The sequence below is a fragment of the Oryx dammah genome, unplaced genomic scaffold, assembly GCF_014754425.2.
Source record: "Oryx dammah isolate SB20612 unplaced genomic scaffold, SCBI_Odam_1.1 HiC_scaffold_11, whole genome shotgun sequence".
In the NCBI taxonomy this organism is placed as follows: Eukaryota; Metazoa; Chordata; class Mammalia; order Artiodactyla; family Bovidae; genus Oryx; species Oryx dammah.
Genome location: NW_024070195.1, coordinates 16,713,030 through 16,734,680, shown reverse-complemented (window position 1 = coordinate 16,734,680; position 21,651 = coordinate 16,713,030). Strand labels below are relative to the sequence as shown.

The 21,651-nt window shown below is 38.0% G+C and overlaps 1 protein-coding gene across 1 annotated transcript; it reads right to left on the bottom strand.

Moving 5' to 3' along the window:
* Window positions 1-2,994: 2,994 nt before the first annotated feature.
* LOC120870291 (prolactin) lies at window positions 2,995-11,614 on the bottom strand. Its single transcript, XM_040249909.1, has 5 exons — window positions 11,439-11,614; window positions 8,530-8,711; window positions 6,176-6,283; window positions 3,967-4,146; window positions 2,995-3,333 (listed from the first exon to the last, which is right to left on the bottom strand). The coding sequence occupies exons 1-5, from the start codon at window positions 11,464-11,466 to the stop codon at window positions 3,142-3,144; spliced, it is 690 nt and encodes a 229-aa protein (XP_040105843.1). The 5' UTR covers window positions 11,467-11,614; the 3' UTR covers window positions 2,995-3,141.
* Window positions 11,615-21,651: the final 10,037 nt, after the last annotated feature.

The window sequence follows — 21,651 nt, the reverse complement described above, 5'->3', positions numbered from 1 at the left end:
GTATACAGGTTTTTTCATAGTCTTCTGCCTTTTAAAAGAAAAGGTGAAAATCCTAGAATAAATGACTTTTTGCATGCATTCTGGAGCCAACGGAGAGACAGACAGATTGTTTTGGGGCAGAATATTCTGTCTTGTTCTGTAGGGCTGGGGTCATCATAGCTAAAGGCATGAGCAAAACAGGCAAAAATAACTCTGTCTATGAGGGAAGAGGTTGGTTTTGCTGGAAAGTGTTCTTGCACATGTGAAAGGTGTCTTTGTATAACAGAAGAAAATTGCCTTGAATTCTGAGCTGAAGAGTTGACAAGTTTTGTTCACTTGTAGAATCATCACACTCAGTAAGTAGCAACAAAAGAATATTCCTAAACAGAGGAAAATTTCAGAAAAAGAGAAGAGGAAATAGAAGGAAAAGGAGAATATGAGACGCTGTATAGTCAAAGCTATGATTTTTCCAGTAGTCAAGTATGGTGTGAGAGTTGGATCACAAAGAAAGCTGAGCACCAAAGAATTGATGCTTGTGAATTGTAGGACTGGAGAGGACTCCCAAGAGTCTTGTTGTCTGCAAGGAGTTCAAACCAGTCAATCCTAAAGGAAGTCAACCTTGAATTTTCATTGGAAAGACTGATGCTGAAAGTCCAATAATTTGTCCACCTGATACAAAGAGCCAATTCATTGAAAAGGGCACTGATGCTTGGAAAGATTGAAGGCAAAAGAAGAAGAGAGTGGCAGAGGATGAGATGCTTAATGCTATCTAACCATCTCATGGACATGACTGAATGGACATGAATTTGAGCAAAGTCTGGGAAATAGCGGAGGACAGAGGATTCTGATGTGCTGCAGTATCGGGGATCACAAAGAGTAGGACATGACTTAGTGACTGAATGAGAACAAAAATGAGATGACATTTGCTCTTAGAGTGTAAAATTGAAATCTTATGTCTGCATTGTGTCCAACACTTTGCGAACCTATGGACTATATAGCCTGCCAGTCTCCTCTGTCCTATGGAATTAACCAGGCAATAATACTGGGGTGGGTTTCTATGCCTTTCTCCAGGGGATCTTTCCAACCCAGTAACTGAACCCATGTCTCTCATGTCTCTTGCACTGGCAGGCAGGTTCTTTACTGCTAGTGCCACCTGGGAAGCCCATATGTATTTGAGAGTTTACCAAATAGTGTTTTAATAACATTTTATCCTTCACAAGTTTTCACTAATATTCTATCTTTTCTCTTCTTTCTTTCATCTTTATCCACCTTCCCATCTACCTTTTTATTTCATTTCTACCAGGATGTTGGATGGAATATTTCCCATTGTCTGTTGTCTAGGAATTCTTGCTAAAGCCCAAATTATGCTACAAAACCAGCCCAGCAACATCATTGCCTTCTTCAGGAGAGCTCAGCCCTCACTGCAGGTTATCTGGAAGCAGTTGAACAAGCTGAGCAACCCTAATCCAGTCACTTCTCTCCAGTCTCTATAGAGGCTTAGTCTATTTGGAGGGTTTCGTAATTCAGGGACCTAATAGGGGATGTTTGATAATTGACAAAGATAGTTTAAAAGAAGAGAATGATATTTCACTTCCCAGTTTGTTTATGAATCCAACTTCCTGATCTACTCTGTCTCTGTGTGTCCAGAGACCCCAAGAGGGGATCAGATGCACACCAGTATTTTTGCCATTCAGTTGTTTGGAGTGTTGATGATACATGGGTTTCTGGTGAGTCAGCTAGTAGGCAGCTGAACTTAAGCCAATTAATTTTCTCCAGATGGTGTTTGCAGAGTGAGGGAAACAGAGAGGCTGTGGAGAAAACTGCAAGTGGGGAGTTGTGGGTGCTAAAACATTTCCCCGGGTTAAAAAAGAAACTATGCTGCTGAGTATCCACAACTTATGAGTGTCCTGGAAAATCACAAGGGTGCCCCACAAGACAGATGTTTGTCAGTCAGGGGGAATTGAAGATCAGTCTCTCTTAACCATGAGAAGGCTACATCAGCACCACATAAATCAGAAATGTCAGAACTTTCCCATTTTATCACCCCTTGCCTACTTCCAACATGGCCCAAAGAATAAAGATCTAGAGAGGGAGAGAAGGAACCTTGCAGTAATGGACATATCTGCTTTCCCTGGTAGGTCCCCCAGGGCCTCAGTAGGGGAGAGAGCAACATTAAATAGGCTGAATACAAGATGGAGTTGACACTTAACTGAGCTGGACTTGTTAAACCTGGAGTGATAGAATGTATGGAATGGCTGCAAGATGATGCAGGAAATGAGGATGCAGTGGAGTGTGGATAGTGCACTGGAGGAGGATGGAGCCAGTTCACTTTTGTATCTGCTCTGGTCCTAACCTTCGTGTCCCCCAGAAATTTCATAGATTGAAATCCTGACCCCTATGGTGATGGTGTTTCATAGGTGGGGCCTTTGGGTGGTGATGAAGTTATGGAGGTGATGAAGGATGGAGCCTCCTGGATGAGATGACTGCTTTTATGTATAAGAGACACATGGAGTTCTCTAGCCCTTCCCTGATGTGAGGATACAGTAAGAAGTGTGTGATCAGAAGAGGGCCCCACCTGACCATGCAGTGGAAATCCATTTCCATTGTTTTTAAATGTTTTTAAGTCTGTGATATTTTGTTATAGCAGCCCAAAAGGACTAAGACAGCATTATAACAATCTTTAGACAGTTCAGTAAACCTCATGCTCTTTGAGCACACTAGTTTCATAGCATTTACATTGTCTGTTATAATTCTGCGAAAGTTGGCTGACTTTCGTAAAAAAATCCTGAGAATTCAGTCATCTTGGTAGCATGACCAACACAATGAATGATTATCCAATTCTTTAATTCTAATAACTTGACCCAGAATAATTTGCTGTGATTCTAAAGTTGTTAATGGTCTTTGTAATGTCAGTTTCTGCTACTTGTGACAAATTTTAATCAGAACTTCTTTCTCTTGATCATAAGGAAGGATTTTCATTTGATTGTCTATTAAATGAAATAAGAAACATTGACAAGATTTTGACATTTCTAAAGTCTGTTTTTATTTAAGATGAAACCCATTAGAGCCAAGCATGCATTAAAAAGCTATAAAGCTCAGAGAAGTTTGCCAGGGAATGGATCATTAAGAACCATCTCAGAAATGGATAGGATGAATGTGGGCTTAGCAGTTGTTGTTGTAGATGATTCTGCAATTCAGGAGCTTAAGGTAAGTGTCAATCTTGCTTGAATCCCTGCGCAGGCAGTGGAGCAAGTTATAAAAAGCAGAATGACGTGCATCTTCATCCTTAGTTTGCAGGGATGGGAGTCCTGACCACACAGGGTAGGGCTCAGTCTCTTTGGCTCCAGGAATAACCTAAGCATCCAAAAGATAATGAGTTATTATGAGTTTTAGTAGTATTTGCTCATCTTTGTTCTTTCTAATTATCAAATTAATAATTGGGGAAGATACATGAAAGACTCTACACTTGGATTTTGGAGTTAGTGTATCAGATATCTGTTAGTAATTTATTAATAAAAACTAAAAGCAGAACTCAAGTATTAGCTTGGTTTTGACTTGCTCTTTTCTTTCTTCTCACTCTCACCCTATGGTTTGAGGAGAACAGAGAAAGAATACAAGCTGAATTTCAGTAGAGGATATCTTGGGATATTTTGAAGAAAACATTTATCTTGCAAATTGTATTCTCTAGTTCTCTTATCCTTGAAAATATTTCAGCCATCTGTACCCAGGAAGAGGCAAGATTTTGGTGTAACTGTGCAATTCAAGAAAGACTATACCTGTCAAAAATTGCTGTGGAATTCTACTTCACTTACAATAGAATCTATCACTATGAATGAACAGATTCTTGCTTTGTATAATACCAGTCTAGAAAAAGAAGGTCTGAATTGTGTTCTTGTACAGTGAGATAGTTCAAAACTCATTCCTCATTGAAGAAATCACCTCTCTCATTCATGAGAATAGCAAGGAAGATTTCATGAGGCTGCTCACCTGGCCAAATATCATCTCTATGCCTTCCAGAAGTCGTTTGTTTTCTTCCTCAATCTCTATGGCCTTCGATAGGATAGCATCTGGGACTCCTTTTATACCCCGCACCTCTGTGACTAGGTGATACAGAGGGTCATTCCAGGAGCGCAGCAACCCAAGAATCAAGCTCATAAGGACCTCATGCTAAACAACCACAGGAAACAATCTCATTAAAATAAGCATAATTCAGTGGATTTGGTAACAGATGATCTTTGCTCAGAGTGACTGACCTAAAAAACTCCAGGTTTTTCCTATATGTATTGAAAATTTTTTGAAATTTGCAAAATTATAAAATGTAAGCTATCGGTTTATACTTTGCTGAAATACTTAAAAATCTGGCTTATTTTAGTAACCAATGTTTCTGATGAGTTCTAATTTATAACATAAAGAATTTTATTTTTCCCTCTGAAATTCTACCATCCACTCAGTGAGTTCTTTTGCATTTGAATGCTTTGCTTGTCTGGGGAGAGAAATATAAGTATTTTGTTGGAACTCAGTATGTGCCTGGAGTACCTGACCCAGGAAAGACGGAATCCACCTGTGCCCACCTCATTTTCACCCAGTGATTCATTCATATGAATGAATTGAAGTATTCATTAATGTATTTTTAGTTTTTGATTGGTAGTTCCTTTTATAATATTAGAACAAAGAGGCAATAAAGAAGATGTGACATTCCTAGCCACACTTTCCTCAATCCATCCCAACAGCCCCCAAGCTGATATCAGAGCAGTCTATTTTGTTGACATGTGTCTAGGCAGAAAATGGCAGTGTTGTCTTTATTAACAGCATCAGTGGGATTCACAATGGAGGGTTTTGCCCCCTACTGGTAGTCACTACTACCAGGACTGGACATGAAACTCCCAGGGGCTGAGCATCTCTAATTAAAAGGCTTGATTTCTTGATGGCCATGAACTACTTTAATGGTACAGGAAATGAACAGCAGAGAAGAATCAAACAGGCATTGTAATAGAAACATGATGGGATGTGAGAGTAAGGGAGCTGAAATGAAATTCAGACTCTAGGGTGAGTGGCAGCATAGTTTTCCTGGGGGCGTTGTAGCTTAAAGATGAAGACTGAGAGCTCTGAGTTGGAATAAACCCAGAATCACTGCTTACTACCTGTGTGACTGGTGCAAATTCCACTATTTTTCTGAGTCTCGGTTTCCATATTACAGGAAGTGTAATAATGGTCATTGTGCTGCAGGAATTTTCGTGAAGATTAAACATAGTAATGAAAACAAAGCACTTTGTAAATTGTATGGCAAGGTAATAGCTCTCAATAAATTTTAAATTTATTTTAAACTCATTTTAAAAGTCCTCCTCCTTTTCCTTCTTGACCTTCTTCCTTCATTTTATCATCCTCGTTATTAAGGAGATTAGCAGATGGAAAAAATCCTGGTATCACTAACAAAGCTGTAGCAAGAAAACAGATTGTACTTTAGGGGAGATGCATGTCGAAATATTTTAAATAATGTTAGCACTGTGGTTAGCTCAGGGAATCAGAAAGGAGTGATTATAATGATAAGAATTTGGATCTGAGATACATGATTGAGGCTTATCAGTAGATGGTGTGGTCATCAGAACAAAGGCAATCATCACAGCCATGAGAAGCAAAACATAATATTTTTTAGGACCCGTTTTGGGGGGAGACATAATTATAAACAAGAGGTAATAGAGGAGTCAATCAAGAATGAAGTAAGTGTCGGAGAAGTAGAAGAATCAGGTGAGCCTTGAAAGGCAGAATTGGTGGCTCAAGTGGTGCAGTGTAGGAGTGACTCCCATGTAGGAGTCACTAGTATCAGGGAATACTCAAAACTGGGGTTGTGTTTCTTACATAATCATGAATTTTTTAAATCCATATGGACATTCCATTTATTTCATGTTTTCATACAGTATAATGGCTGCAACCTTGGATCTAGTGCATTGGTTGAACTTATGTTGTCTGCATGGACAATTTATAGATCTGTTATTATTTTGCTGTTACAGATCTTTATAGTCATCCCTTTATTTTACTCATATTTCATCAACTGCATAATGCAATTTCTCTTTGATTATTTACTGTTTCTTCACCTTTCTCTGCATGTCCAGTTACCATTACCTCTAATAACCTGAAGCCAGGTAACATCAGTGCACCGTCTCACTTGTTCTGGTGAAAACCCAGATAAAAGACTCACGTGGGTCTGTTGGGCTTGTTCTTTGTCTTCAGGGGTAGGAAGGGAGGAGGTATGGCAGCTGTTGAGGGCCATGGTAATGAACCCTTTGCCCTGGGCATACCGTTTATCCTGGAAGCAATCAAGCAAATTCAATTCGTTAGGGTTGTTTGGGCATTCAATAAATGAACCTTTAGCAGAATATTAACACGTTTGATAGATGAATAATTTTTTTAATGAGGGTCACATAAAAATTGAAAGTAATTCTTTTTCCTACTTTTTTCTTTCCATTTTCTCTGAAAACAGTTGCTTGTCATCTAAATTCCAACCTCTTTCCTTCTTTTTTTCCCCTTGTTTCATTTCATCCTTCTCATAGTTACTATTTGGATAGCAAACACTAAAAATAACTCAAATATGAAATAGTAACTGCTTTATTAAGTATCATCTTTTTTTAGTACTTGAACCAAATATAGTGCATATGTATGATACCTATATAGACATTTAATCTCTTGTTTACTTTGGGTTGGAACCAATATACTCCCTTAAAAGAAGATATATAATTATAACTTTTGTTTGACTAATCTGAATCCACAAACCTATAGCTTAGTATGCTTCACAGATGCAGAATACAGGGTCGTTGATGATGAGAAAATGGTAAGTCAGAAAAACATGGCATAAAATTTTTGAAAATAGTAAACAATGGACTGAGAAGGAGAGTAGAAATAACTAGCTAACACGTTGATAAAGAAAACCTAATCTTTAGCAAAAGTTGTGAACATTTAAAGAGATTACTTCAAAGATCTGGAAAAAAAGATGACAGTCAAAAATGGAAGATGAAAGGGAAACTAGTGAATAAAAAGAACTATATGAATGTAATAGAAACATTGAGCACCATTTTTTATCAGTTCTCTGCTCTACTGTGGGCTCCTTGAGTGACATAAAAGAGTATACAACTTTCAAAGTAATTTCATCAGAAAGAGAATAATTTTGTTTCCAATTATAAACCAAGCATTCTATTGTAGTCATAAACCCATATATTGCATATCTTAGAATAGTAATTTGTAGCATTTAAAAAGCTATCATTATTTGTTTTCATTACAGGAATTCAGCTCTGTCTAATATGTCCCATCCACCCAGTTCACCGAAGTGCAGTTCCCATTTATTGGCTATGTACTGTGTGCTGGGTGAAGAATGCCCAGAGGGACACTGAAGGACCAGAAAATCTAGATGCTTCTTTTTCCCAGCCCCACCTAAGAGTGCTTTATGTTGGGTACTGTTATGAACTGAATGTGTCTCCCCCAAATTCATGTGTTGAAGCAAAAATCTCCAAAGTACTGTGTTTGGAAAAGGGCCTTTATGAAGACTGTGTGCAAGCTACGTCGCTTCGGTTGTGTACCACTGTTTGCAACCCTGTGGACTATAGCCCTCTAGGCTCCTCTGTCCACGGAGATTCTCCAGGCAAGAATACTGGAGTGGGTTGTCATGTCCTCCTCCAGGGCATCTTCCTGACCCAGGGATCGCACCTGCGTCTTTTATGTCTCCTGCATTGGCAGGAGGGTTCTCCCCCACGAGCGCCACCTAGGAAGCCCTTATGAAGATTGACAATGAAAGTGAAAATCGTTCATTTGTGTCCCACTCTTTGCGAGTTCATGGACTATACAGTCCATGGAATTCTCCAGACCAGAATACTGGAGTGGGTAACCTTTCCCTTACTCCAGGGCATCTTCCCAACCCAGGGATCGAACAAAGGTCTCCCACATTGCAGGCAGATTCTTTACCAGCTGAGCCACAAGGGAAGCCCAGAAGATTATGAAGATTAATTAAAGTCAAATGAGCTCGTAGGGTGGAAGACTGATCCAATACGTTTAGAGTCTTTATGAAGAGAAACACCAGAGAGTTTTCTCTGTTGTCTCTCTGCCTTTCCTCTGTTTCTCTTCCCCGCCCCCAACCCTGCAAGGACACAGGGAGAAGCGGACCTGGGTAGGCAGAGCCCTTAGCAGAAACTGACCTTGCTGGTACCCTGATCCGGGACTTCCAGGCCCCAGAAGTGCGAGGAAATAAAGTTCTGTTGTTTATTCCACTGAGTCTATGGTATTCTGCTATGAGAATAGCAAGCTGACAAATACAGGTGCTTTAAATTTATTTTGGAAACTTAACAAATAAAAGCAAATTGAAACAGGTATGTCACTCTTCAAGAATCATTGAGATTTCATGAAACATCTTTTCTTCAGTTACCACATCTTATGAGCTAATATCTTATTTGACCTAGAAAGTGTATTCTTTGAAGTTTGGCTGATGCAGCCTTCTTGTTTAAAGGATAGTATCAGTCACTTACGCAAAGGTTCCTTCTGGAAATAAGCAAGAAATACAGTACTTACAAATTCGTTGAACATTTCCGAGGAGAGGTTATGGATGTAGTGGGACAGCATGATTGCCCGGTCAAACAGGTCTCGAAGGGACACCTGGCAGTTGCCAGGCCCATTGGGACAGACGGGGGTGGAGACCACACCCTGACACAAGAGTAGATTTGACACCACCAGCAGCAGGAGCAGGCGGGACCCTGCATAAATAAAAACAAGAGCCGCTCTGAGATGACATATTAGCCCAAGGTTAGCAAAAGCCATCCTGTCCAGGGAGGCCTCATCTCTCCCTGTTGCCCTGAGCAGAATTTTGTGCTATAGCAGCTGGGGTGGGGAAGCAACACCTTCCACTGTGTAAATTTAGATGGATGATGATATTTGTACAGATACATAGTTGCAGAAGTAGGTTACTCCTTGCATTTTTGTATTGCTCCCAGAAGTGCTCCTCTGTTCTGCAAACATTTGGAATTTAAATTAATGTGAGTCAGAGTGTTTAAGTCATTCTCCTACAATAGTTTAATGTCTCGGGATTCTCTGCAGATTCTCAACAGCTTGTAGGAGTTTGTAATTTTTTCACTGTACACTGACTAATGCTTGCATTTTAGACACTGAAATGGCAAAAACAGCACAGTTGATCTATATGGTTTACCATCACAGTGGGTAAGAAAAAACACACGACTGCCTGAGCCCTATTATTGAATACAAAGAGAATTCTCAGAGAAAAAGGATACTGCATCTTGGATCTGCTAGCTCAACTTAATAACCCCATCCATTTCCTTGATACTTTGCTAAAAGCTTTTAAAAATGTGTAAAATTTGTGTTTCGTGATAATCCTCTGAGATAGCCTTGGCCTTATTGTTGTTGTGCATAGCTAAGTCCCAGTCTCTTTGTCACCCCATAGACTGCAGCACTCTAGGCTCCCCTTCATTCATTATATCCTGGAGTTTGCTCAGATTCATGTCTGTTCAGTCAGTGATGCTATTTAACCATCTCATCCTCTCCCGCCCACTTCTTATATTGCCTTCAATCTTTCGCAGCATCAGGGCTCTTTCCAATGATCTCTATTATTATCATCAGATTTTATTAATAAACAATGACTTAGGGCAAGTGATTTTCCCCCAAGCCGCATAATTAGCAGATGGAGGTGACTGGGGACCACACTGTCACCTTTTCACTTCCTCATGTCACAACACACAGGCAGCTGGGCTCTTGGTTTGCATGTGTGTAACAGGGACATCAGTAGCTGTGATGACCCTGTGCTTACAGCGATCATTGCCATTACCAGTAGAGAAAAACATTTTGTTTTTGCATGACAGCAGTGACCCTAGAAAGATGATTTTATCCACTCATTCTGCTCTGTCTATAAAACATTCATTTTTAAAGTCCTTTACAATTAGCAGAGACAATGTAGTCACCAATTTACTATCTCAGCAGATGGACTGATATGAACCACTAACATATCAATAACTTACACTTTCAAAAGGAAAAAGACAATGATTTAAATCATGTTTAAGTTCAAATTGCTCCAAATAAAATAAAGAATATAGAAATGTGTTTACCAAAAAACTCCTTTCCTCTGGAATCTTGAATAAATGTAATTGGAAGTGTCCAAGACAAAACGAGGCAAGGGCTAAAGATTTAGGGTGAAAAAACACCTAACCCTCAACACCTGAAAATACCTAAAAGACTATTTAGTATAGAATGTAGTATAGAATGAACAACCTTTTAGTTGCAAAATAAAAATATCAATATTGTGAGATAATTCATGTAACAGTCTTTTAATTTTTCAAAGATATATTTCCAAAGAGATTATTTTAGGTACTTTACAGTCATGTAACACAGCTGATTAAATGTTTTATCTACAAGTATAAATAAAAAGTACTTTACAGATAGAGAAATTAGAATATTGGTTCTAGGAAATTCATAACTGGATAGATATTCTTTAACTCTGACTACATTTATCTGAACCTTTATCATCTGAAGGATTTTTTCCACAGCCTAAGATGAAATAAAAAAGAAATGTTTTTGTTGTTTCATAAAATAAATTTTGTAATTAATTTCTTTGTCTTACAATTTCTTTTGTTAAATTAATTTTTATCAGGATATAATTGCTTTAGAATATTATGCTAGTTTCTGCTGTATAGCAAAGTGAATTAGCTATACGTATAAATATATACCCTCTTTTTTGGATTTCGTTCCCATTTAGGTCACCAGAGAGCACTGCGTAGATTTGTTCATGCTATACAGTAAGTTCTCATTTGTTATCTGCAATTTATTTTTCTAGCAAATGTCAACCAAGAAAGTAAAGGCGATTATTGTTACTAGCCTGTGTTTTCTTCTAAGATATCATTTGGATTAAACCCAGTCAACAAAGTATTGTAGGAGACAACGCTGCTGTCACTGACTGTATTATAGCTTCAGAGTTAAAAGTTTCATCAGACTGATGCATCTTAGCCACACCGCATACGAATCCTGGTAGCTAGAAAATGTTTGTTTCTACCTTCTGGAGTTGTGATAAATTGGACTCAAAGACACTTTTGGTCTTATTCTGGTCTAAGGTTTGTCAACTTTGACATGATTGGCACCCTGAGCTGGATAAGTACTTGTTCTGGGGGCTAACTTGTGCATTGTAGTATGTTCAGCAACATCTCTGATCTCTGCCCCCTGGGTACCAGTAGCACCCCTGCCCCATATTAAGACAACCAAAACCATCTCCAGACATTAACCAAAGTCTCTGGAAGACATTCCTCCATTCAAGAACCACTGTCCTATTGTGCTCCTATACAATTGACTTCTAGAGCAGGATTAGTTAGTTCTTCTAAACTCTGTAATCCTGAAACCTAAGCGAATATGTCCTCAAATTTCAAATTAATACCCCCATTGGAACATCGAAAAAACCCAACAACTCCACAAGCTGCTGTACATACCTTTCTGCGGTGAACCTTTGCTGTCCATGGTGGTGATGATTTCAAGAAACACACTTCACCAGGAAGCTCTCGTCCTATAGCTTTCTCTTCCCCAGATGTTGGCTTTATAAGGCTTTGATATCTTCATGAATATATTTAATCAGGCATTCCCTTCCCTTTTGCCAGTCATTTATTTCCATCATTGAGATTACCCCCATAATTTCAAACATTGAATGGTATTCTATTTCTTATTCATATTCAGGAAGACATGCTGACCAGAAATGAACATGTAGGAAGGATTTTGATTAATTAGACTGAAAGGAAATGAGAGAGATAATGATGGTGAGATCTGGAGACTAGTTTGAGTTAGAGGAACTATAAAATTATAGCAGTCATTTATTGTAACATTTACCTTTATTTCTCTGCAGTTTCTTGAATATAGCATTATCTTTCATTTAGGTGTCTCATGCATTATCAAAGAGTATTTTTTTCTCATTCAAAATTGCTGGCTGAAGTCAAGATTTCAAAATTTACACACAAAATACTAAGAAATATAGAATAAGGATGAGTAAGTAAGATTTTCAGTTCCTGTTATACTCTCAATACATTTTCCTCAATTTTTTCTTGATTTTTACACATTCTGTTTTGTCCTTTCTAACAGGATATATCTCTGTGGTAAAATGTGCATTTTCACATAAGTCTTTTGATTTTAACACGTATGTAAAGTTATATTTTTCATCCCCAGTTTACAGATTGAGAAACAGTGGGATGGTAAGTTTAAAGGATATAGAAGTAATTAGTCAAGTTAGATGCTGAAAGGTTTATTACAAGAGGAATCAGGAGGGGTGTGAAGAGGGCTGGAAAATGAATCCTCTAACATACGTTGCCCTCTCTTCTATAATGAACACAAAAGTCACCCCTAACTTTAGGGAGTTCATACTGGGGAAGTGACATAGTGGTTTTCAAGGGCAAACACACACACACACACACACAAACTCTGGTCAATGATGCAGTAAAACAAAATTCTAAACAGTCATGTTCACTTTCCTTAAGGATAAGGTTACACAAACTGTTATTAACTTATGATAGCTTTAATTCTCTGACCTCAAGCCACTCTAGGGCCAAGGTGACAAAAATTTCTCTTTCATGGGCTCCAAAGTTCCACTTGCCTTTTAGAGATTTCCTGAATGAAATGACTGTAATGAATATAAACCAAGTTGTTGATGACTTTCTTTAATTTTTAAGTTCATGCATCTCAAGCAGCCTGTGACCTTTAGTTTCAATTCTACCATATGTCTCTCAGAGTAAATTGACAAGTGAGTTGTATTAAGAAAATAATCTCTTTTTATTGCATTCATGTTTTCTATGGTTTCTCCTCCTGTATTTATGCTTTAGCAATTATCCAAGTGCATTTATGGGGACTTAGAAATCTTAATAAATACTAACATCACTTAAAAACTATCCTCCATGTTGATGTATGGCAAAACCAATACAATATTGTAAAGTAAAAAAAATAAAATAAAATCTGGAAAAAAAAAAAAACTGTCCTCCTAACTTCCTTAGCTTAAGCAATACTGATATTGCATCAAATGAATCAAGTATAATGCTATATAGACTCCATGAACTTAAAGCTGGGTCAAAATTCCATACTGTCATGCTTGGTATCTGTTTTTCCCTGGACAGTGAAAATATGAGTTGTTGAGAGCAGTGCCATTTGTAAAGAAATTAATGCTGCCCCAATTTCCCCTCCTCTCCTGAAACTTAATAGGAAGAAAATCTGCCCTAAGAATTGACAACTTGATCTTAAAATTCAAAGGTGCTGCACCTTTTGTAGATAGCCAGGAAAAAAGTAATTTTAAAAGCCTGAGTTGTTTATTCAGTGGAGGCCAACTGATCTATTTGATTCCAAAGAGGTCCATATTTCTTTGTAAAATTTCTTGTGTGCTTTATTGCTGCTTCACAGCCCTATATTTCCTGTTAAAGGGATACTGCGATAGCTAAATAATGTAAACTGCTGCTGCTGCTAAGTTGCTTCAGTCGTGTCCGACTCTGTGCGACCCCATAGACGGCAGCCCACCAGGCTCCCCCATCCCTGGGTTTCTCCAGGCAAGAATACTGGAGTGGGGTGCAATTTCCTTCTCCAATGCATGAAAGTGAAAAGGGAAAGTGAAGTCGCTCAGTTGTGTCCAACTCCTAGTGACCCCATGGACTGCAGCCTACCAGGCTCCTCCATCCATGGGATTTTCCAGGCAAGAGAACTGGACTGGGTTGAAATAATGCAAAAGGCTTATTTTATATAAAAAGTCATAACAGTCTTATCTTTCTTTTTCATACGTCACTGCCTACCCACCTTAATTTTTGTATGTGCTCTTTTGCAGATCTTCCTCTTTATCAAAACTTGCCATTACATTAGAGCAATCAAGAAGTTCACTAAGAATGGACTTGTCTGTTTCTATTGACAAATATTCATTCATTGCCATTTTGGGGCTGAGAGTTTAGGATTAAACTTGGTGATTGATTTCTGTCAAGTGGCTGAATAAATAGCTCAAATACTGCCCAATTCTCCATGATATTTTTAGTTCCTAAAACTAACAGATATATTTGCCATCCTTTCAAAAAGCCTCTAATACTAAGTAACATCTGGTTGGATTTCATCTCTAATTAGAAATGGAGCTTATACGCTCTTTATATGTTCTTTTGTTCATCTATTTTTAAGACTGGAATAATATTTTTTTCTTTTTTCCTTAATGACGTAGAAATATTTAAAATACTTCACATAACTTGAAAGTTGTCTGGATATAGTATGGAATATTAAAGAGCTAAAGAAATTTAGGTGGTTAAAACATCAGAATAAAAGGATCACAAGGACATTTCAACTTATGCTAGTAATGAATTGTCTTTTTTCATTATTATTTTTGATTGAAGTATAGTTGTCTTATAAAATTAGTTTTAGATGTATAATATAGTAATTAGATATTTTTAAGCTATGATTCATACAAAATTATTACAGTGTAATAACTTTGGCTGTATTCCTTGTGTTCTATATTACATCTCTGTGACTTATTTATTTTATAACTGAAATAAATAATATTTTGAGTTGTACCCCCAAGTCCCCTTCACCTGTTTTGCTCATATCCCCACACCCTCCCCTCTAGCAACCACTAATTTGTTCTCTGAATCTGTGAATTTGTTTTTGTTTTGCTATATTTGCTCTGTATGTTTTCACTTATATGTGGAATGATGGTCTTTAATTTGGAAATGACTACAGGCATAATGTTATGGATTGAAAAATTTCAAAAGATCAGATAAGAAGTTGAATCTGGGATATGCTCATTGTAGTGCGTTAGCAAGCTAAATGACACACCCACCAATGCCATGACAGTTCTGAGGCCAACCATAAAAGGTTAAAAGTGGAGAGTGGCCCAATTCCTGGAAATCTGCCCCCTGTCCAAAATAGTTGGAATAACACTCCCACTCTTTAGCCTATGGAATTACCCAGACTGTAAAAATGAACCAGCCCGTATTCCAGGGCCTCTCACCTTCTGAGGGGGCTTCTCAGGTGGTGTTAGTGGTAAAGAACCCATCTACCAACACAGAGACATAGAGATGTGGGTTTCATCATGAATCAGTAAGATTCCCTGGAGTAGGAATTGGCAACCTGCTGCAGTATTCTTGCCTGGAATAGTCCATGGATAGAGGAGCCTAGCTGGTTACAGTCCTTGGGGCTGCAAAGAATCAGATATGACTGAGCAACTGATCACATAACACAGCAACTTTTGAGATGGCCCACTGTGTTGCGTGTGCTTCTCTCTAAATAAATCGATTTCTCCTCTTCAAAAGAAAATCAGATAGGATATGTGTTGTTTTTGTTTGTTTGGGTTTTCTGTTTTATTTTATTTTCATTTTTGTTGTAGTATAGGCATGAAATTAAAAGATGCTTACTCCTTGGAAGAAAAGTTATGACCAACCTAGATAGCATATTCAAAAGCAGAGACATTACTTTGCCAACTAAGGTCCGTCTAGTCAAGGCTATGGCTTTTCCTGTGGTCATGTATGGATGTGAGAGTTGGACTGTGAAGAAAGCTGAGTGCCAAAGAATCGATGCTTTTGAACTGTGGTGTTGGAGAAGACTTTTGAGAGTCCCTTGGACTGCAAGGAGATCCAACCAGTCCATTCTAAAGGAGATCAGCCCTGGGGATTTCTTTGGAGAGAATGATGCTAAAGCTGAAACTCCAGTACTTTGGCCACCTCATGTGAAGAGTTGACTCATTGGAAAAGACTGATGCTGGGAGGGATTGGGGGCAGGAGGAGAAGGGGACGACCAAGGATGAGATGGCTGAATGGCATCACTGACTTGATGGACGTGAGTCTGAGTGAACTCCGAGAGTTGGTGATGGACAGGGAGGCCTGGCGTGCTGCAATTCATGGGGCCACAAACAGTCAGATATGACTGAGCAACTGAACTGAACTGAACTGACTGACCTGATTTACAATGATGTGTTTCAGGTGTATGGCATAGTGAACCAGTTATCCATATACATGTATCCACTCTGTCTTAGATTCCTTTCTCATATAGGCTATTACAGTGTATTGAGTAGAGTTGCTTGTATTGTTTTTGATATAAAATATCAGAAAATGTAAAGAGTACATTGGAGAAAAGATGGATCATAATGGGGCTTTCTTGAATTACATTGTTTGCAGGATAAACAAAAGCACTGATTTGATTATATTCTGTTATTTACATTAACTTCATTTGCATGAAGACATATATTTTTTTCCCCATAAGTTCAATGCTTGTTGCTTTACTAGAGCTTTGCAAATCATCAGCTTCTCTAAATAACTCCAGAACACAAGTTCTTGATTTGTCAACAGTGTCTTGAGGGCATTTGCTCCTTAAATAAGAAAGCAATACTGGAAGCATTTGGAAATGAAAATTTCCCCTGTAATTTCATGTTTCTTTTTCTTTTTTTCATTTACAGGATATTCATATCCTCTGATCTAGATCCATGACTTGTGTTAGCTTATTCTATGAGTTTCTTATCATATGGGTGTTTTGAATCATCTATACCTTTGGACAAGTTTTAATGCCTAATATAAAATAATGCCAGATCCAAGGATGATGTGCCTAGAGATTTCATAGATTCTCTCCTTGAGATTTCATTTTTTCAAGTAAAAGCATCAAATATTTCGCCGTATGCTAACACTATGTGGGGCAGATTATTACCTTGCAAAAGATTCTTCATATTTAGATATGGTTGTGTGTATTCCTTGTCTATGGGCAAGTGGATCTGAAGCATACATACTTCAAGTGAGAGTCAGAGGGAAAAGGAGAGATTGTCCAATAGGAAATGAGACTCAGCCATGTCTTCTTCCAGGGATAATTTTAAATTTTATCATTAGCCTGAGTACCATCAAACAGAACAGGAAGCTATAGCAGTAGACCAGGGTCCTTGAGGCTCCCTAATCTGATATGTTTCATTTCTTTAATCATTCCATTGTGGTGAGAGAGTAGGAGTCCCTATGATGAGACAGAAACCTTCAAAGGAAGTCAAGGAGCTTGGAAACTCAGGGTAACATATCTGTGCCGATCTTAGGAGAAGTATTTTGATATTGTAATAACTCATAAAGCCATACTTGTGTTGATGAGCTATCTCTCCTGTCTTTTTTCACTGTTCATCCTTTCCAATATATAGAAAGAATTCAGATTGGGAAATAGGAGTGGTTCTCCACAGGAAATAATATCCTCCAGTTCTAGTCTGCATTCCCATCCTCCTTCATCACATTTTTGTATTAAAATTTCTTTATAGTATCTTAGCTGTGACATGTCCATCAATCTTTTTTTTTCTTATTTATTCTTTAAAGGCAACATGTCTTACTAGTGTAATATAGGTTTTGATATTCAGTGATTAACTAAAGTGACAATTGTTTTCAAACCCCTTTTTATCATTTGGGGTTAAAATATAAATAAGAATGAATTCCTTGATGGAATGCTCTGTTGATCAAAAGAAATATATATATACATGTGTGTATGTATAAATGTATATACACACATGTATTTATATAACAATATAAAGTATGTCTACCTATATAGACATACTCTGTACTCACTTGCAAACATCCTCTTTCAACAACCCAAGAGATGACTCTATACATGGACATCACCAGATGGTCAATACGAAATCAGATTGATTATATTCTTTGCAACCAAAGATGGAGAAGCTCAATATGATCAGAAAAAAATAAGACCAGGAGCTAACAGTGGCTCAGGTCATGAGCTCCTTATTGCAAAATTCAGACTTAAATTAAAGAACATAGGGAAAACCAGTAGGCCATTCAGGTATAACCTAAATCAAATCCCTTATGATTATACAGGGGAAATGACAAATAGATTGAAGGCATTAAATCTGACAGACAGAGTGCCTGAAGAACTATGGATGGAGGTTTGTAATATTGTACAGGATGTAGTAACCAAAACCAACCCAAGAAAAAGAAACCCATTTAAAAGGTCCCTGGTTCGTTCCCAGGTTCTGGCACCAAAAAAAAAAAAAAAGAAGAAGAAAAGAAAAAGAAACCCATTTATATACAGCTATGTAAGTAGATAAATGATAGGTAGGTATATACTCGTACATATATTACATAAGAGATATGAGAACAGATTATAAATTATTTAGTTTCTCAGTAAAAAGGAAATATCAAACACACACGAACACATAAAAACACATAGGAACACACAAAATGTATTTTCCATTTAACAAAAACTAGAAAACAAAGGAAACATAAGCAACAAAAAATATAGAGATCAGAATAGAATCAAACATCAAATGCATTATGGGATATGTTTACTCATTAAAGGAAATATGACTCAATTTCTTTAAAAGTAGCATATCCCAACAGGTGGTCTTTCCAAAACAAAATAAGTGATATATCTGAAACAGTTGTTTTCAAAGGACACAGATCTAGGGGTAGATTTTGGCCTCTCCCCCTAGAAGACATTCACCTGTGTCTGAAGGCATTTCTGAGTCTCATAACTGAAGATGGCAGTGCTCCTGGCATCTACTGAGTAGAGGCCAGAGATGCTGCTAAATATCCCAGGAGATACCACAAAACCCCCAAAGCAAAACGGAATGCCATCCAAAATGTCAGTAGCTCCAGTGACAAGAACCCTAATGTTGAGATCTAAAATGAAGTAGCTAAGCAAAGTTAAAGTACAAAAAACCACATCAAGCAAATTATTTAAAATTATTGGGTAGCATTTCCTGTGCTATACAGTAGGCCCTTGCTGGTTATCTTTTAAATAAAGATATATGTACATGTGAATCCCAAACTCTTATTCTTTTATCATAGCCTGATAATTCTTTATATTATACTTCTGTTTAATCCACAAAAAATAAAATAAAAAAAATTTGCTGGAGTAGTAAATTTACTAATGGTGGTGGTTTAGTTGCTAAGTCATGTCTGACTTATTGTGTCCCCAAGGACTGGGGACCACCAGGCTCCTCTGTCCATGGGATTTCCCAAGCCAGGATACTGAGTGGGTTGCCATTTCCTTCTCCAGGGAAACATCCCAACTCATGGATCGAACCCCGGTTTCCTACATTGCTGGCAATTTCCTGCTTTGCAGGTGGATTCTTTACCTGAATAAGCCACCAAGGAAGCCCTTTGGCAAGTTTAGAGGTAAAGCAAAAATTGTTAATGCAAAGGGCCATGTGATCTTGTTGTGGACAATCTATAATGGAGACAAAGCTATCAACAGTCTTTGTGCATTTGATAATAAGATCCAAAACATAAAGCATATACTAAGAAAACGTGAGGGGAAATAAATAAAGACATAAGAGTAGGAGTAGATATGTGTGTATGTATTTCAAACACCTATGAAACATCTATGATAAATGACATTATACTTGACTGTAATGAAAATGTAGCAATTTTCTAACAGAACATGGTCAATAAGAATATAGAAGTAGACTTTTGGATCGCTGCCATTCTGACTGGTGTGAAATGGTACCTCATTGCAATAAATGCTGGAGAGGGTGTGGAGAAAAGGGAACCCTCTTACACTGTTGGTGGGAATGCAAACTAGTACAGCCACTATGGAGAACAGTGTGGAGATTCCTTTAAAAATTGCAAATAGAACTGCCTTATGACCCAGCAATCCCACTGCTGGGCATACACACCAAGGAAACCAGAATAGAAAGAGACACATGTGCCCCAATGTTCATTGCAGCACTGTTTATAATAGCTAGGACATGGAAACAACCTAGATGTCCATCAGCAGATGAAAGATAAGAAAGCTGTGGTACATATAGACAATGGAGTATTACTCAGCCATTAAAAAGAATACATTTGAATGAGATGAGTTCTAATGAGGTGGATGAAACTGGAGCCTATTATACAGAGTGAAGTAAGCCAGAAAGAAAAACACCAATACAGTATACTAACACATATATATGGAATTTAGAAAGATGGTAATGATAACCCTTTATACGAGACAGCAAAAGAGACACAGATGTATAGAACGGACTTTTAGACTCTGTGGGAGAAGGAGAGGGTGGGATGATTTGGGAGAATGGCATTGAAACATGTATACTATCAGGTGAGAAACGAATTACCAGTCTATGTTCGATACAGGATACAGGATGCTTGGGGCTGGTGCACAGGGATGATCCAGAGCTATGATATGGGGTGGGAGGCGGGAGGGGGGTTCAGGATTGGGAACTCATGTTCACCCGTGGCTGATTCATGTCAATGTATGGCAAAACCAATACAGTATTGTAAAGCAAAATAAAGTAAAAATAAAAATTAAAAAAAATTAAAAAAAAAAAGAATATTGAAGTAATTTGTTTTGGAGAAAGAAATGGCAACCCACTCCAGTATTCTTGCCTGGAAAATCCCATGGACAGAAGAGCCTGGCAGGCTAAGTCCATAGCGTCACAAAGAGTTGGACATGACTGAAGTAGCTTAGCACAGTTTGTTTTATTTGGCTTTCCCTTACTAGCCACCAGTGATTTTTTCTTTAATCACTGAATCTAAATAACTCTCTGAGTCCTTTGAAATGTCAGACATTTTTTTGGGCATTCAGCACTGCCAGCGGCCTTCTTCTCATTGGCTGTCACATTCAGTGTCATGACTTTGTCATATCCGTGAAGATGACCCAAACTCTCTCTTTCCCTGACTCTCTTCTGAGCTGCCATCAGCTTGTTAGACATTTCAACCTATATGCCTTCAACCAAGATATGATGAATTATTTTTTAAAAAATCTTTACCCATCTTTTCTCTTAAATATGTTCTCAGTCACCTACACTTAACGTCTCAGGGTTGTGTTTCTGTCCTTTTCTTCTCTCTCTCTCTTGACTCACACTCAACCAGTTGGTCTGTTGCAATTACTCTGTCTCTCTAACACTCATAACATTTTCTTTTCTCCTCTCTCTAGGTTATCTTTTTTGTTTTGTTTTGTGTTTTTTTTTTTTTTTAGATTTCATTTTTTTTTAATTTATTTATTTATTTTTAATTTTTACTTTACAATTCAGTATTGGTTTTGGCATAGATTGACATGAATCCACCACAGGTGTACATGCGTTCCCAAACATGAACCCCCCTCCCACCCCCCTCCCCACAACATCTCTCTGGGTCATCCCCGCGCGTCAGCCCCAAGCGTGTCATATCCTGCATCAGACATAGACTGGCATTTCGATTCTTACATGATATTATACATGTTTCAATGCCATTCTCCCAAATCATCACACCCTCTCCCTCTGAGTCCAAAAGTCCGCTATACACATCTGTGTCTTTTTTGCTGTCCTGCATACAGGGTCATCATTGCCATCTTCCTAAATTCCATATATATGTGTTAGTATACTGTATTGGTGTTTTTCTTTCTGGCTCACTTCACTCTGTATAATCGGCTCCAGTTTCATCCATCTCATCAGAACTGATTCAAATGTATTCTTTTTAATGGCTGAGTAATACTCCATTGTGTATATGTACCACAGCTTTCTTATCCATTCATTTACTGATGGACATCTAGGTTGTTTCCATGTCCTGGCTATTATAAACAGTGCTGCGATGAACATTGGGGTACATGTGTTTCTTTCAATTCTGGTTTCCTCTGTGTGTATGCCCAACACTGGGATTGCTGGGTCATAAGGCATTTCTATTTGCAATTTTTTAAGGAATCTCCACACTGTTCTCCAGGTCCAGACGGCTTCACAGCTGAATTCTACCAAAAATTTCGAGA